Genomic DNA, 17,356 nt, shown 5'->3' on the forward strand with positions numbered 1-17,356 from the left:
AATGAATAACAGGATAGGTTCTTAAATAAATCTCATTGTCATAAATATTCACTGTATTTTGTTTCAAACTGATTATTATGGATTAAAAAAATATATATATCCATGAGTGATGCTGTTTTTGTTTTTTCCACTTTGCCAGTACACCTTTTGGAACTTCATCCCCAAGAACCTGTTCGAACAGTTCCGAAGAATTGCCAACTTCTACTTTTTGGTCATATTTCTGGTCCAGGTGAGTTGGATCGTAAAACCCGGAATACGGTTCACCCGACCAAAACTTCCCGTCACCTGCAAAAGGTTTTATTTTAACATTTGTGGATGAGCAGTTGTTTGAACAGCTTTACATAAAAAAGCATTTCCCTATTGTGCATAAAGCACCAAAAATGATTTTATACATGAAAAGATATGCAAGTATGCGGCACGGTGGAGCAGCTGGTAAAGTGTTGGCCTCACAGTTCTGAGGACCCGGGTTCAATCCCGGCCAAGCCTGTGTGGAGTTTTCATGTTCTCCCCGTGCCTACGTGGGTTTTCTCCAGGCACTCCGGTTTCCTCCCACCTTCCCAAAACATCCAACATTAATTGGACACTCTAAATTGCCCCTAGGTGTGATTGTGAGTGCAAATGTTTGTCTTTGTGTCCCCTGCGATTGGCTGGCGACCAATTCTCCTAGGATAGGCTCCAGCACTCCCCGCGACCCTCGTGAGGATAAGCGGCTAAGAAGATGGATGGATGGATGGATGGATGCATGCATGCATGCCTGAAATATCTGATTGGTTTCAGCAGATACAATCAAGTGACTCGAATTTTGGTGGGGGGAAAAAAAAATGACATCGGGACATCTCAGTCAGTGATAGAAAGGGATAGGCTCCAGCACTCCCCGCGACTCTCATGAGGATAAGCGGCAAAGAAAATGGATGGTTGGACGGAAGATATGCAAGTATAAAGCAGAAAAATCAGCACAAGTTGTAACTTAAGCCACAATCCCCACTTTGCTGCCCCTCTCGGTCTTCCTGCCGTTCTCAGTCTCCTCTTGGATTACATTCATCGCTTGATGCGGGGGTAAATTCGCGAGACCAAAGACAAATACTTAAGTGCAGTCTGGATTCCTTAGTTCCCGTTTTAGAAACTGAAAACTGAACATGCCAAACGGAGCCGAGTAGTAGCCAGAACTGTGCAGAATGTGTAGAAAAATACAGAATGAGACTCGCAGTGTTCCTTTTGAACGCACGTTTAATAGTCCGCTTGCAAACAAAACGACTGGTCGTAACTCTAAAACTTGTAAATCTCTCCCCCGCCCCCAGCTCATCATCGACACCCCCACCAGCCCAGTCACCAGTGGCCTGCCCCTCTTCTTCGTTATCACGGTGACCGCCATCAAGCAGGTATTTTCCACACTCACACGTGCACTCACACAAAGCTCACTTCCAGAACCACAATTTACAGGCCGGACTCCAATCAGCTATTCTATTATCTGTACATACGCACATTCCTCTCTGGGCGTATTGAATATGTTTGCTGATGTGAGAAATATGGTAATGAATGCGCTCCTCTGTTCATCACTGGAGCCCCCGGGGGAGATTTGCCCCCCACCCCTCCACGCACACACACACACTGCTATCAATGACAGATGGGACGGCGCTGGCTAAAGAGAAGCAAAATTCAGCAGGACATAAATCTTAACACGTGACGGCGTACGCGCTCAAAATCCAGCAAGCAGGTCACCCGCCTGCATGTGCACGACGCTAATTTATCACTTACGCTTCTCCAGTTGCGCCATCACCTTATCCGGCCCCCACCTCCGTTCCTCCGCCTCATCTCGCGCAATCTCGTCCTCCCAGGGCTACGAGGATTGGCTCCGACACAAAGCCGACTGCTCCATCAACGAGTGTCTGGTGGACGTGGTGCGGCGCGGGAAAGCGGCCAGGACGCAGAGTCGCAAGCTGCGGGTGAGAAACCGCTCGGCGGAGGCCAACGGCACCTGTGGTCACCGAGCGGACGTCGCTCTTTCCGCATTTTTTTTGCTGTCGCGTGCATTTTAATTTCTTCTGTGACTTCCGCCATTACTCAAAACACTCAAATCATCTTCGCTGGGGTCTTTAAATAGACCATGCGTGGTTGTTGGTTTTGTTTCAACTCCGACTGGGAATGGGGGGAAAAAAAAATACTTTCAAGCAAAATGGCTGCTCGTCGGCACGGTCGCTGCTGGCATTTAGCGCTCGTGACTTCCGTTTTTACATCCCGCCCAAAAGAAACGCGTGTCGAAAAGTTTATTCAGGGCAACACGAGATGTTTCTTATGGCGCCTTGCGTTTCAAACTGCACTGCGTCACAAATTATGATATTATGATTCCTGTAATTCCTGGCCTACAGAGCGCACCTGGTTCTAAGCGTCAGTACACAGAAAGACTTCAACACTAGCGCTACCTGGTTATAAGGCTCGGTACACAGAGTTTAACGCTAGAGCCGCGCTAGCGTTAGCGTTTAAACTCTTTCTCTGTACTAAGGCTTATAACCAGGTGCGCTCTGTAGGCCAGGAATTTACGGTATATAATTTGTCCCTTTTTACGTGAATAGGGTCACCAAAATGTTAGGGTCACGAGGAATATCTTTGGAAATATGACGCACTGCAGTTTGAAACGGAAGGCGCCATAAGAAACAGCTCTAGCATTAAACTCTTTCTGTGTACTGAGGCTTATAACCAGGTGCGCTAACGCTAGCGCCGCATCACCGCATAAACCGCAGGGTTGAAAAGCCTGTGGGGAAAAAAGTCGCAGCTTGTAGGCTGGAAATTACGGTACTTGTGAAAGAGGTGGATTCGCATAGTGCTTCACGTTTAACGTACTGAATCGCAAACATTTTGCGGTTTCCAGAGCTAGAATAAACGGGAATAAACACTGCGTCACACTTCCAAAGATATTCCTCGTGACCCTAACATTGTGGTAACCCTATTTCGCCACATATAGGATCAATTTCCATACCGTAATTTCCAGCCTACAGAGCGCACCTTGTTATAAGCCTAGCTAGCGCCGCTAGCCTTAAACTCTTTCTGTGTACCAAGGCTTATAACCAGGTGTGCTAACGCTAGCGCCGGGGTAACGATAGCGCCGTGCTAATGCGAGCGCCGGGCTAATGCTAAAGCGTGTGTAAAAAGTCGCGGCTTGTAGGCCGGAAATTACGGTAGTTAAAAAAGCAGCTCTCGAATTATGCACTGCAAATTCCAAGCGGAGTCAAATCCATAACCGACGATCTGTCGGTTAAAAAGTGAGCTTTGTTTCATCTCTTCCTGTTCTGCCTCAACGTATTACCGCCAGTCTAATCTTCAGCGCTTCTAATCGCTCAGGTCCAAAAAAAAAAAAAAAAAAAAAAAAAAAAAGTGTTCATCGGGATAAATTCTACATTCACGTGCAGGGTAATGTGTCCCTTCCCATCTCGTTTTCTATTCTCCGTCTGCCCATACCCACCCCCACGAGCCCCCCCCACCCCCACCCCGTCGTCACGAGTGTCTTCTCTTGTGTTTTGGGGCCGTGTTTCACGGATCAAACGCAGCGGATTAGCGCGGGAGTCGGCAGCGGGAATAATGACGAATACTTTAATCTCGCAGATTCGCAGAGCATGTGTCGTGTGTACGGTCGCCATGACGATGGGAATCTATCTGCGCCGCGTAAGCTGCTGGCTGGGCATTATCTGTTATGCAACTTCACAATCCCTTTATTAAAAAAAAAAAAAAGCAAAACGACCGTGCTCATGTGAGCGAAAGGCCTGTCCGTCATCTATTATGGATGCGGCCGCCATGACGGGGTCTGTGGTGTCGCCGCGGCAGGTGGGCGACATCGTGGTGGTGAAGGAGGACGAGACGTTCCCGTGTGACCTGATCCTGCTCTCGTCCAGCCGACAAGATGGCACCTGCTTCGTCACCACCACCAGCCTGGACGGGGAGTCCAGTCACAAGGTGCCGCCGTAGCGCACGCAGCGCACATTCAGTTCCGAAGCATTTATTTTAATAGTCAAGGCAATTTTTGCTCAATATCATCATCATCATCATCATCATCATATCATCAAATATCATGCTACTTGCTTTAATTTAATTTCTGACAAGAGCTGCAATGCTGCCACCGCTATTATCTGCATTATCTGTCTATATTACCTTCAGTAATAGTCTGGATTTAATTTTTTGGGGGGCATTTCATAAGTTACTTTACTTTACAAAAATTACTGAAAATAGTGTTCTAGATTATTATCCACGTCATTAAAAAAATGTGGTTTTAAAGAAAAATATCCATCATATTCCTGACATTCTAGATGGATAATATTTTCATCAAAAGACATACTGATCAAATTCCGGGTGACATCCCTTGTTTTAGTCCCGTTTATTCTAGTTTTGCAAAATGTTTGCAGGAAAAGCTGTTGCCTTCTTTTTAGTCTAAAATGGTTTACTTTAGCCGGGATCCCTTGCTGCATCGTGGCCATGATCTGTTTTGAACATCTGCTGCGGAAGTAAATATGCGCCACCAGGATTTTGAATTTGAAATGTCAAGTGATCACATTTTCAATATTTCAGTGTAACTTTTCAACGTTAACAATTCAACTGGCTGCAATTCGCTGTCTGAAATTCACCGTCTGTGCCACCAGGCAGGGTTACTTCAGGTCAGAACCGAACAGCCAGCCAATCCAGTTATGCTTTGTTAGCAAGAAAGCGTAACTGGATTGGCTGAGTGTTCGGTTCTGACCTGAAGTAACCCTGCCCGGTGGCACAGACGGTGAATTTCCGACAGCGAAGTGTAGCCGGTTGAATTGTTAACGTTGAAAAGTTACACTGAAATACAACATTTAAAAATGTGATCAAATTCAAATCCTATTTTCTGTGGTATTTCGAATTCAAATCCCGGTGTCACATATTTACTTCCCTAATATGCTTCCCCTAGCAGCTAGCTCGCTGGTACACGTAAGAATGAATCGTGTGATTTTTATCCAATTCGTGCTCGTGAGACTCCCGCTTCCGCGCAATTTATCTTTTCTGGGGGAACGTGAATCTATAATCTATATGTCAAAATGGCGGCGGAGGCAAACAAATCACTGCGGGTATTTTGAGAATTAAGTAGGTACTTTGATTTGATTCTGGATTCCTTTTTTTTTTTTTTCAAGCACACCCAGGTGAGTGAATCTGAATCGGCTCTTTTGCTCGCTGCGCTAGATGCATGAAAACAAAAACTAAAATGCAAATGTCTTTATGCATAATTTTGAGCACTGTATATTTTATGACCATCTGTGCCCCTTTTTGGTGCCACATACTCTTACCCCCACCCCCCAACCCCACTTTCAGACATATTACGCCATACCGGACACTATGGCCTTTCGGACGGAGCAGGAAGTGGATTCGCTCCACGCCACCATCGAATGTGAACAACCGCAGCCTGACCTCTACAAGTGAGTTTGACGGCTTCGGCGTCCGAGTGCAAATTTAAGCTGGCTTTTCCTCCACGGCCACCTTGTCTTGTCTCGTCGTCAGGTTTGTGGGCCGTATCAATATTTACAAGGAGAAAGAAGAGCCTGTGGCCAGGTCGGATTTTATTTCATTAATTCTGTTTTCAATGTGCTTCTAAATGTATGATTTTAGTACATAACTACGATAAAATCGTTTTTTTTTTCCCCTCGTACCCTTATTTTTTTTCCTTTCATTTTAATACTTACGATCATAAAATTCCGACTTTATTTCCACGCATTATTCGTAGCTTTTTCTTGTAAAATTGTGACTTTATTCTCATGGTGATAAAAGTAGTTGTCCTATAAATTACTTTTATTTCTTTCTATTTTTACTATTGTCTCAAAGAATGTAACATTGTAACATCTGTCTTACTTTCCCGCTAATTTGTGGACTGTGTTGTCCTTGTTGTTAGCTTGCTAGCCAGTCGTCGCGGATCTGTCCTTGCTTGTTTTTGATCACTCGGCGCTGAGAATTTACTCCTCAGTGGCGCGTCCTTTTTTTTCTTGAACACGTAAAATTATGAATCAATTGAAATGAAAACTTTATTCCTTTATAATAACTCATTTTGTCTCAACGGATGTAGCATTCTTGTAACATCTGTCTTACTTTTCCGCTAATTTGTGGACTTTTTTTACCTTTGTTGTTAGCTTGCTAGCTAATTGTAACGATCTATCCTTGCTTGTTTTGGACCGCTCGGCGCAGAGAATTTACTCCTCCGAGGCGCATCCTTTTTTCTCTTTAACGTAAAATTATGAATCAAATGAAATGAAAACTTTATTCCTGTATAATAACTCCTTATTTTGTCTCAAAGAATGTAACATTCTTGTAACATCCGGCTTACTTTTCCGCTAATTTGTGGGCTTTATTGTCTTTGTTGTTAGCTTGCTCGGGAGTCGTAACGATCTGTCCTAGCTTGTTTTCGACCGCTCGGCGCTGAGAACTTACTCCTCCGAGGCGCATCCTTTTTTTTCTTTAACGTAAAATTATGAATCAAATGAAATGAAAACTTTATTCCTGTATAATAACTCCTTATTTTGTCTCAAAGAATGTAACATTCTTGTAACATCCGGCTTACTTTTCCGCTAATTTGTGGGCTTTATTGTCTTTGTTGTTGGCTTGCTCGCGAGTCGTAACGATCTGTCCTTGCTTGTTTTAGACCGCTCGGCGCTGAGAACTTACTCCTCCGAGGCGCAACACTGAAGAACACGCAGCATATTTATGGTGATCATTTCTCCTCATTATTAGTGTCCCGTCACGTCGAGTTTTTGTTGCCTTAGTAACCAACGATTTCCTTTTGTGCCGCTTTTTGTCCACCTCTTCCCTCAGCCGTTGCCATCTACACTGGCATGGAGACCAAGATGGCGCTCAATTACCAGTCGAAAACGCAGAAGCGTTCAGCCGTCGAAAAGTGAGATCCGCTCTTCCGAATTAGTTTGGGTGAAACGTTTTTTTAGGCTCACCTCATGGGGGTGGGGGTGTTTTGCGGGGTCTTTGTCTCCCGGACAGGTCCATGAATGCCTTTCTGATGGTCTATCTGTGCATCCTGATCAGCAAAGCGGTCATCAACACGGTTCTGAAGTACGCCTGGCAGTGGTCTCCGGACCGCGACGAGCCCTGGTACAACCACCGAGCGGAAAACGAGCGACAGCGACATGTGGTGCGTTCGGGGAGATTTCTTTCACCTGCACAATCCTTACACCACATTTGTCTCTCGTCTCGTGACTCTTACGTCAAAAGTCAGACATTGTTCTCATTTTCGTAGGTTGTAACTTACAATTTGTTGCTTTTCAATTTTTATTCAGGGTGTCAAACTCAAGGCCCGGGGGCCAGATCTGGCCCACCGCATGATTTTATGTGGCCCGCAAAGCCAGATCTAAAGTGTCAATTTCCATGATTCTTGTAAAAATCTGTACCAAAATTCTAAATTGCCAAATATCATAAATGATCAATTTGAGATATTACAAGCATTTTTGTGTTACCAAATGGGAATTGTTAAAAAAACACATTACGCTTCATTTCTGATTCCAAAACTAGTTCATGAATTGACGATATAAATATTTTGAGATGATTAAATATTTTTCTTCCACAGTCATAACGGCCCTCTGAGGTAAACTGGAACAACAATGTGGCCCGCGAGAAAAATTAGTTTGACACCCCTGACTTAATTTTTTCTTTGTGACATTACAACTTCCTCCTTTTAAAAAAATTCAACCTTTTTCAGTGTTAATAATGATCTTTTGCTTTTAAAGTAGTATTACAAATTATTTTTTTTCCATCGTGATGTCACGTTTATTCTTATGAATTATTTTCGTTTAATCACAATTTAATCACATTCTTCTCATGAAATTACATTTTCTCATAGAAATATTTTGTTCACCTATTACATTAATTCTTTATTCATTCAAAATTATAACATGATTGTGTATTCCATTTTTTTTCTTTAACACGTAAAATTATGAACCAATTGAAATGAAAACTTTATTCCTGTATAATAACGACTTATTTTTCAAATATTGCTTAATTTTTGCAGTATTTTCTCTGTTCTCCAACTTCATCGGTTACAACAACAATTCTCATAAAATTACATATACAGTATACTCATGTGAAATTAGATTTTACATGACATGCAATGCAGATTTTGTTTTTGTAAAAATATGCAACTGTAGACTTTCTGATACTTGTAGCCTTATTAGAGGCTTATTCCTTCCACAATTGACTATTCCAGGACTTCTTTTTTGTTCCAAGCGACCTCACTGCATGTTCCCAGCATCCTTTTAAGACTCGCGCCCCCACCGCCGCCCGCAGGTGATCCGAGCGTTCACGGACTTCCTGGCCTTCACCGTGTTGTTCAATTACATCATCCCCGTGTCCATGTACGTGACGGTGGAGATGCAGAAATTCCTGGGCTCCTATTTCATCACGTGGGACGAGGAGATGTTCGACGAGGAGCTGGGCGAGGGCGCTCAGGTCAACACCTCGGACCTGAACGAGGAGCTGGGTCAGGTACCCGCGGAGCTTTCCCCGCTCGTCGACGCGGCGTCTTACCGCCCTTGTCGCCATTCATCGTCCTCCTTTTCCAGGTGGAGTACGTTTTCACCGACAAGACGGGCACGCTGACGGAGAACAACATGGAGTTCATCGAATGCTGCGTGGACGGAAACGTTTACGTTCCGCACGCCATCTGCAACGGTCAAATCCTCAGCGCCGCCTCCAGCATCGACATGATTGATTCTTCGCCTGGTGGATATCGCAGAGTAAGTGTAAAAACTCCCCCGACCCTCCACCCCCGATTCCCGAGGACGATTCCCCCAAAGAAATATTTGTGCCGTGCTGAAAAAATTGATGTTAAATTGTGGTGAATTAATAATTTGTGTCGTATCTTGTGTAGTACCGCTTTCCTCGTTAAAAAAAAAAAAATTTTGTTTTTTTCTTAAAATTTTGACCTTTCATGTACTATTATCATATTTATGTTATTGTAAACATTTACATTATTCTTGTAGAACTTAAAAAAATGTGTCCAGCTGTTCCAACTTCTTCTACTTTACTTGTGATATCGTGGCGGCTGTACGCTGTTTAATTTACCGTAATTCTCAGCCTACAGAGCCCACCTGGTTATAAGCCTCACCCAGTATATTTGTAAAGGAAATACCATTTGGTACAAACAGACGCTGCAGCTGTGTAAAAGCCGCAAGTGTCCACATTGAAACACGAGATATTTACAAAGAAACACAGGAACACTGTACACAGGAAGAGTTTAACCCTAGCTAATGCTGGCCCCGCGCTAAAGCTAGAGCCATGCTAACGCTAACAGGACCGGTTAAAATTAAACTTACCGGTAAATATCACTGAGACACGGCAGTAACACAGCAGCAACACACTAGCACATCCCTAACGGTAACACAGCGCTAATAGGGCCAGTAAAAGTCACTTCCTCGGCACATATATTCCACCGGTCTCATTCTTAACTCACCACCGGCCGTTACAAAAAATGCACAAATTAGCCGCAGGGTTGAAAGCGTGTGGAAAAAATTCATGGCTGTTACAACTTCTTCTACTTGTGATATCGTGGCAGCTGTACGCTTTTTAAACTACCGTAATTCCCGGCCTCAGCCAGTACATTTGTGAAGGAAATACCATTTGGTACATACATACGCCACAGCTGTGTAAAAGCCGCAAGTACCCACATTGAAACCCACATTGAAACATGAGATATTTACAAAGAAAGACTGTACACAGAAAGAGTTTAACGCTAGCATGGCGCTAACGCTAGCGTGGCGCTGACAGGGCCGGTTAAAAAAAAAAAAAGACTTACCGGTAAAAATCTCTGAGACACGCCGGCAACACAGCTGCAACACGCTAGTACAGTATTAACGATAGCGCAGCACGAACATGGCCGGTAAAAGTCACTTCCTCGGCACATATATTCCAACGATCTCACGCTTAACTTTTCTGCTCGAGTGCCCCCTTGCGGCCATTAGAAAAGATGCACAAATTAGCCGCATCACCGCATAAACCGCATGGTTGAAAGCGTGTGGGGGAAAAAAAGTCGCGGCTTGTAGGCCGGAAATTACGGTACTTTCTTGAATTTATTTATTTATTTTTTTGTCAGAGTTGGTCTTTGTCGTCGACTTTATTGTGATGAAAGTCGATTGATGGATGATTATTTTGTCAGCACATTACAACTGTCCTCTCGTTCGAAAATGACAGTCCATACTTTATTGTGCAATATATAATATGATGCACGTTTGCTTTGACTAAAGCTCCCCCCGGCCCACAGTCATTTTTTGACAACCATGTTCACATTTCCAAATTTGCTGGTCAGCAGTATCCACCGCATAAACGCAAGCCCGCCAAGCCATTCGAGCAAAGAAGTGTGCATAAAAAGTCGAGCAAACGCACGTAAAATGTAATTGCCTCATAGATTGGGAGTAAAATCGCAGCGTTCAATCCGCGTTGAGGTCGCTTGCGTTTCCTTGACTTGATTCGTGCGATTCTGTGGTTGCAGGAGCACGAGGACCTGTTTTTCCGGGCCCTGTGTCTGTGTCACACGGTGCAAGTGAAGGAGGAGGAGACGGTGGACGGCATCAAGAAGGGCATCCGTCAGGGCCGCCCCACCTCCTTCTACATCTCCTCCTCCCCGGACGAGGTGGCTTTGGTGGAGGGGATGAAAAGGTTCGTCTTTCTCAATGACTTTGTAGGGATAGTTGTACCTGAGCGGGTTGATCTGCTGCAGCTTTGTATCGTTGAATTGTCGTGACTCCTCAAAAATACCGGCCCGGTTCCGGTTTAACGCCCGAATGCGTTATTTTTGTGCTTTCCCGTCCGCAGGCTGGGCTACACCTACCTGAGGCTGAAAGACAACTACATGGAGATCCTGAACAAAGACGACGAGATCGAAAGGTTGGTGCGCCGGGCGGTTGCCGTGGTGACGCCGCCGGGGAAGGGATGCCATTGATTAGGGACGTGGGACGGGGAGATGACGCAGGAGCGCAATCAAGTACATCTCGAGAGTCGGTCATTTAACTCTTGCCGATTTGATTAGGCAGGAAAGAAAAAAAAAAATAATAACAAGACGTTCGTAAACATCAGCTTTTAATTTGGAAAACGATGATCCAGATTTTTGCCTGTTTCCTGGCGTGTTAAAGACCAAATCAGTCAGTGGTTCGTGATCAATTTATGTTTATGCATATTCTGCACTGTCAATTTTAAATAGGGTTAGAGATTGGGAGTTAAAAAAAAAAGACAATTCATGAAATACAGAAATTATTTAAATAATCCTCCATTTAATCCCTGTGTATGCAATGTTTTAAGCAACATTCGAAACATTGAAACCCGACCTTCAAAATCTATGAAAGAGGTTAACCGCTATTAAAACAATGAAGCGTTTCCCTCCTGAATATCCTGTATATCGATTCACTCACATTTGAAAAATGTACGGGTGTGGTCAGTCATGCCCGCGGATATAAAGTTGCAGGTGTGTGTTCCGTTTGTAATTATGAGTGTACCCCTTTAAGAGCGGAAGGGGGGGGCGGTGTCGGGTAAACTAGGAAGTAGAAGTAGACGGAGCCACTGATCTGGAAAATAAATAAATAAAATAGACTGGACGGCTCATTGGCCACCAAAACTGAAGTCGCCATCCACCATCTTGATACTCCCAAAACAAGCACGCCGACCTGTGAAGTTTTAATTGCCAGTTTCGTGGCTAAGAGAAAACATTCCACAGGTAAGTTAGAAAGAGTTACTTTAGCACTGTTAAAGTTTGTTCGTAAAGGGTTTTTTTATTTTCTGATGAGCTTAATTCACTTGAACAAAGTTTCGTTTACAGTTGTCGTTGTTCACCGTTCACTGTGTACCGTGTCTTTCCTTTGCACTTCGCCTTTTTTGCCTTTACCAAGTTGAATTAAAAATCCTTCATGTTAACAGAACTGAAAAAATGTCAAGCTCATGCGACCAGTTTTAATTCTACATGCCAAACTTTATTGCGAAAACCCCCGCCATAATCCAACCTGTCAATCATGTCCTCCACACGTTTTGGGAGTACCAAGATGGCGGCCAATGGCTTCAACCAGTCGACATACCGCTCGATGTATATGCGCTATCCGGTCTTTCCTATTTTAGATCAGTGACTGCAGCTCCTTGTTAGAGACCGGGAAAAAAAAAAAAGACGTCAGGGTGTGGTCCACTGCGCCGGATCGGTTTTCAAATCAGAGTGATGATTTACTTTACACGCGATACCAAGGGACGCCGTCTACACTTAATTGGAATGACTGACTGTCGTTCGTCACGTTATAGATTACAACGCACCAGAGGCCTCCAGGAACATCGGTTTGGTTGCATCTATCAAGTCCACGTCACACTAACGAGCCTTTTAGTCGTCAATGAGTATTCGTCAAGAAAAAGTGTTTTGCCCTAAGTGCATTGTAGGCCTCAAAAAAAAAAATTCAATTGTCGTCAAAAGTTCCTTTCATGGCAACGCTTGGATCCCCCTCAGGTTTGAGCTGCTTCACGTGCTCAACTTCGACTCTGTCAGGAGGAGAATGAGCGTCATCGTCAGGCCAAGTTCAGGTAAGCGTGTCGTCGCTGTCGTGTTGTTAAGGTCAAAACAATTGGATGACGTCTTGTTTGCTTTTATAAACATAAAAAAAAAAAACATTTACACGCAACGTGCTGATCCAATGTTTCCCTATACTGATTTAGCCATTTTTACATATTTTACATGAGTAAAGTCTCCCGGCACACCGCCACACAAAACAATATCGGAAAAAAGTATATTTTATATTCCGAAATAATGATATTTTCTCAATTTACTCTCAAATGTGGTCCCTCCCTCCCTCTGTGCCTCATATTCTGTTATTTGAATGGCAACAGGCGAATCCACAAGTTAAGTGTACCTTCTGCCATCTAGCGGACGACCATGTAATCGACATGCTCGTGCTTATAGTAGGCCAATCATTAATTATCCGAGCAACGACGTGAAAATGGATCATTTCTCGCGGCACGCCTGACGATCAATCACACCAAACTAACCGCACGGTGGTTGAGAGGCACTGTAAAAATGTACTCATACGTAATTTGTGTGTTCTCAGGAGAATATTTGCTCTTCTGCAAGGGGGCCGACTCGGCCATTTTCCCCCTGGTGGTGTCTGGCAAGCTGGAGCAGGTGAAGGCTCGGGTGGAGCAAAACGCCGTGGTAAGTCCCACGGAACCGTATTTGGCGGCCCGAAGTCTTAATTGGAGCCCGTACGGTTTGACCGCAATGCAACCAAATCGGGAGATAATGAAAAGGTTCATTTTATTTTTTGCAGCTGCCCGTTTTGAGAGCAATTGGAAAGTATAATTGTAACAGAATATATTGCAAACTGGCCAGTTATGTTATCGATTGTACTCGTACTGCTAGTTTGTTTTGCCAGCACGACACCCAATTTAAAAAGGGGGTTAAGCCATCAGGCCCGGCGAGGCCGTCTCTACTCCCCTAAATTTCAAGCTTAAATCCCAATATTTGTTCCACGAAAACGTCTTGCTGTCATCGTTTTGTAGCGTACGGTGTTTGTTTGTGAAAGGGATTGCGAAGGTGTCAGGTTTAAACCCCAACCGCTTGGACTAAATATGCAAATGAAGGCAGAGAAGAGATCTTCAATTTGGTCCATACCAGGAGAAACGGGTTTGGCTGACCAGCCGCAAGTCCAACACCCGTTCTGAGTCAGCCTTACCCGGTGTCCCTCGTTTTATTAGTTCCTCAGGTCAAACGGTTCCAAATTCAAATGGTGAATCCGATGGCAATATGAATACTAAAGTAAACATTTCTAACAATGGCGTTGAGGAGTATCTGAAGTCAGCAAGGGGGGTGCATCACTCCTCAAGGTGTCGCTGGGTCACACTCCAGGTCACACACCTCCCGATTTAGAACGCGGGTGCCGTCTTGGTTTGGTGAATTCATGCAAACACACGTCACAAACCAGGAATCATTTCAGAAAGGCGCACTGCTATGTTATCGGTTGCTCAAACGAAAGTGGATGTTGTATAGCGTCTTTCTTTCGACCGGCAGCTGCAATCAAGAACCAGTGCGAGAAAACGGAGCAGTTGGCAACCAAACGGCGACAACTGTGGCGGTCTCGTATTAGCAGAGCCGATCGAGCAGCCAAGCACAACACTCGTGCGTGAATGCAATGCATGTCTCCAAAATCTGCATTTTCTGTTTCATTATAATAATTTTGCCCAAAAAAACGAGTTACCGCACCGCTAGCTATTTTGTGAGTTGAGTTAAAAATGTAGCCGTGGAAGTGGAGGAAAAAGGTGCGGGCTCCACTTGGGACTCCTCCCGGTCGAACCTCTCTCTCTCTCGGTAACAAAAATGAAAATAATAATCTACACCTCTTTCGTTGGTATAATCAACATAATTTAACACAACGCTGACTTTAATCGCGTGGTACATATTGAAATTACATTGTGCGGTGCACGAACCTGAGCAGTGTGCTTCCAATGCATGACGAACCCCGCCATTGCTGAATCGGTTGTAGGCCTCCACACCTTTGTAATTCTTTAGTTGGTCCACGGGAGAAGAGAAGAAAGTTGACGTTGTCAGGATAGGATACCGACGCCCACAGTTGTGTGCTCCATTTGTGTTTCTGCCAGGCGTACGGGTCGATATTGTCGATCCAAGCGCACTTCTTGTCGCAACGGATTCTTGAAACAACCTCTAATGAGCACCGATAACTTTCCAAAGTCTTTTTATCCCTCATGCGTCACTTTTAACGGTCGTACGAACGTTTGTGTAACTCCGGTCTGTAAGCAAAAGCGATAGAGTGAACGGCACGTCAGTAGTGAACCCATCCAACATGGCCGCGTTCCCCGATGAGGTCACATGGTCGAAAACAGTCTATAGAAACAAATACATGATCAAGCAATGAATCTCACAGAAGGCAAAGCGGTAAACAAGAGCTAACGAGGGGCTAACGGGCTAATTCATTTATCGCCATGGTAACAGGAGGGCCTGCGGACCCTGTGCGTGGCCTACAAGAAGCTGTCGGAGCGCGAGTACCAGGAGGCGTGTCGGCACCTGACGGACGCCAAGCTGGCCCTGCAGGACAGGGAGCAGAGGCTGGCTCAGGCCTACGACGTCATCGAAAGGGATTTGGTGCTCCTGGGCGCCACGGCGGTGGAGGACAGGTTGGTCGCACGAGCGCCGGGCCAGTTGATGAGGTTATCGTGACTCAGTGGGGGGCGGCGTTGCCGGCTACTCGCTTTGGGGGGGGAAAAGGAAAATTGTTTCGCCTTGTCGGAGGTCTGGCCTTTCCCGAGTGCCGTCCTAGTTTCTTTGTTTTCACGCTGGGACGAGGCAGAGACCATTGATAATCCGGGGGGCTCTCGAGCCGATCTACCCCCTCCCCATCCCACCAGCGGTCTGCCGGTTTGACGTCCTAATGGATAAACTGGAGATGCTGTCCGATCGTGCGGGGGCATACGCGTGTAGACCCTATGACCACTCGGTCCTGGATTCATCCTCCGCACGCGCCCCCACCCCCGCCCTCCGCTCGAGGCTGAAGCGCCGATTGACTTATTGACGCGCAGGCTCCAGGAAAAGGCGGCCGACACCATCGAGTCGCTGCACAAGGCGGGAATCAAAGTTTGGGTGCTGACCGGGGACAAAATGGAGACGGCGGCCGCCACCTGCTACGCCAGCAAGCTGTTCCGCCGCAGCACTCAAATCCTGGAGCTGACCAAGAAGCGCACGGAGGAGCAGAGTCTCCACGACGTCTTGTTCGAGCTGAACAGGACCGTTCTCAGGCAGCGATCCATTTCTGGGTGAGGGCCGCAAATTCTGCCGACAGATATTAATCCTCTGTTTTCATTGACACTGTCCAGGGATGAGAATTTTCCGCCGATCGACCTTTTCAGACCAAAATGACCATTCTTCAATTGTATATAAACTATTCATTGAAATACCAAAAACTTTGAATTGATTAAATTCTTGAAGAGAAATATGGATAAAGCAGCCTACAGCACACATGTGGTAATGTAAATTTTATTCATATTGTTCTAAAAACTTCATCTCTACACTGTACTAATTCTATGAATAACTGACTGCATATCAACAAGAAAATATAATGGTGTATCCGTATTAAACAATGAAAGAGAAGTTTGGCAAATGGGGAAACTCTTATATGTAATGTGCTTCAAATAAGTACAATAATTCAAGCATTGAAGAAAGGAAACTGATATTTCATTTTTCGCTGTACTGGAAGAGCACCAAACAAGGGATATTTTTTTCCAGAAATACAGTTAAATTCAGTGTTGAAATGAATGATTTTGGGGCTAACAAATTGCTAAAATCGCTTTGCTTCGGGGGGCTTCCGGCCCCTAGACCCCCGGCTACTTTTCAGACTTTTTTCTCATTTGGCATTCTCATCCCTGCACTGTCAGATTTTTTTAATATATAAAAACCTATTCAGGGGTGCAGTTTATCTTTATTCAAGGTATTATTAAAAGTGCAGGTATTTTCCAACACTGGAAAAATCAAGATTATAAAAGGTGGGATCAGATCGCAAACGCTGTCCGATGGTAAATGATTCCATAATCCATCCGCTATAGTTTTAATAAAAACTTTCTGACCGTGTCAGTCAAAACGCCTTCTTCCGGTTTTCATTCAGGCTGAATAAATGTTTGCTACTTGGTTGAAGCTCTCGTTCGATTGATTTAAAAAAGGGTTGGTTTCCCCAGGTTGTCCGTCGACTGCCTGGATTTCGGTCTGATCATCGACGGGGCCACGCTGTCGGCCGTCCTCAAGCCCAAGCAGGACGTCGCCGGCCACGGCAGCTACCGCGAGGTCTTCCTGGACATCTGCGGCAACTGCAGCGCCGTCTTGTGCTGCCGGATGGCGCCGCTGCAGAAGGCGCAGGTGGGTGGTGGGGGGGGGGCGGGGGGAACCCCGAACGCGTCGTCACTGAGGCACTGGGATTTCTCCCCCCCCCCCCCCAGATTGTGAAGCTGATCAAGGCCTCCAAGGAGCACCCGATCACCCTCGCCGTCGGCGACGGAGCCAATGACGTCAGCATGATTTTAGAAGCGCACGTGGGCATCGGTGAGCTCATTCTGCTGCTCTAACACTATTAGACCGAACGAAGCCAATAAAAAAAACATGTATTTACATATTTCAAGTATTTTTTTTTTCTTGTTTAAGCAAAAAAAAAAAAGTCTAAACAAAATGGAGAATACCAGCAGTTGTCGACCATTCATTTAGAATTTTTGAAGTTTTTTCATGAGAAAAAGGTTTCTTCTTTAGAACATGACTACATTTATTTATTTTTGGAGCATATATCAATTTTGATAGTCATCATTATTATTTCATCCATCTGCCGCTTATCCTCACGAGGGTCACGGG

General features: G+C 44.9%; 1 protein-coding gene across 3 annotated transcripts in view; it reads left to right on the top strand.

Annotated features, from left to right (window-relative positions):
- Positions 1-17,356, top strand: part of LOC133512296 (phospholipid-transporting ATPase IH-like) — a 38,778-nt gene that overhangs the window by 11,408 nt on the left and 10,014 nt on the right. For all 3 annotated transcript variants that reach the window (XM_061841789.1, XM_061841790.1, XM_061841791.1), the window contains exons 3-21: positions 140-229; positions 1,299-1,379; positions 1,836-1,943; positions 3,817-3,945; positions 5,317-5,420; positions 5,503-5,553; positions 6,635-6,699; positions 6,805-6,886; positions 6,985-7,135; positions 8,284-8,481; positions 8,559-8,732; positions 10,484-10,650; positions 10,807-10,878; positions 12,470-12,543; positions 13,065-13,168; positions 14,963-15,144; positions 15,547-15,780; positions 16,696-16,873; positions 16,954-17,056. In XM_061841789.1, coding sequence (XP_061697773.1) covers positions 140-229; positions 1,299-1,379; positions 1,836-1,943; positions 3,817-3,945; positions 5,317-5,420; positions 5,503-5,553; positions 6,635-6,699; positions 6,805-6,886; positions 6,985-7,135; positions 8,284-8,481; positions 8,559-8,732; positions 10,484-10,650; positions 10,807-10,878; positions 12,470-12,543; positions 13,065-13,168; positions 14,963-15,144; positions 15,547-15,780; positions 16,696-16,873; positions 16,954-17,056 — 2,347 coding nt within the window. The remainder of the gene's footprint in view (positions 1-139; positions 230-1,298; positions 1,380-1,835; positions 1,944-3,816; positions 3,946-5,316; positions 5,421-5,502; positions 5,554-6,634; positions 6,700-6,804; positions 6,887-6,984; positions 7,136-8,283; positions 8,482-8,558; positions 8,733-10,483; positions 10,651-10,806; positions 10,879-12,469; positions 12,544-13,064; positions 13,169-14,962; positions 15,145-15,546; positions 15,781-16,695; positions 16,874-16,953; positions 17,057-17,356) is intronic.

The sequence above is a fragment of the Syngnathoides biaculeatus genome, chromosome 14, assembly GCF_019802595.1.
Source record: "Syngnathoides biaculeatus isolate LvHL_M chromosome 14, ASM1980259v1, whole genome shotgun sequence".
NCBI classification, from domain to species: Eukaryota; Metazoa; Chordata; class Actinopteri; order Syngnathiformes; family Syngnathidae; genus Syngnathoides; species Syngnathoides biaculeatus.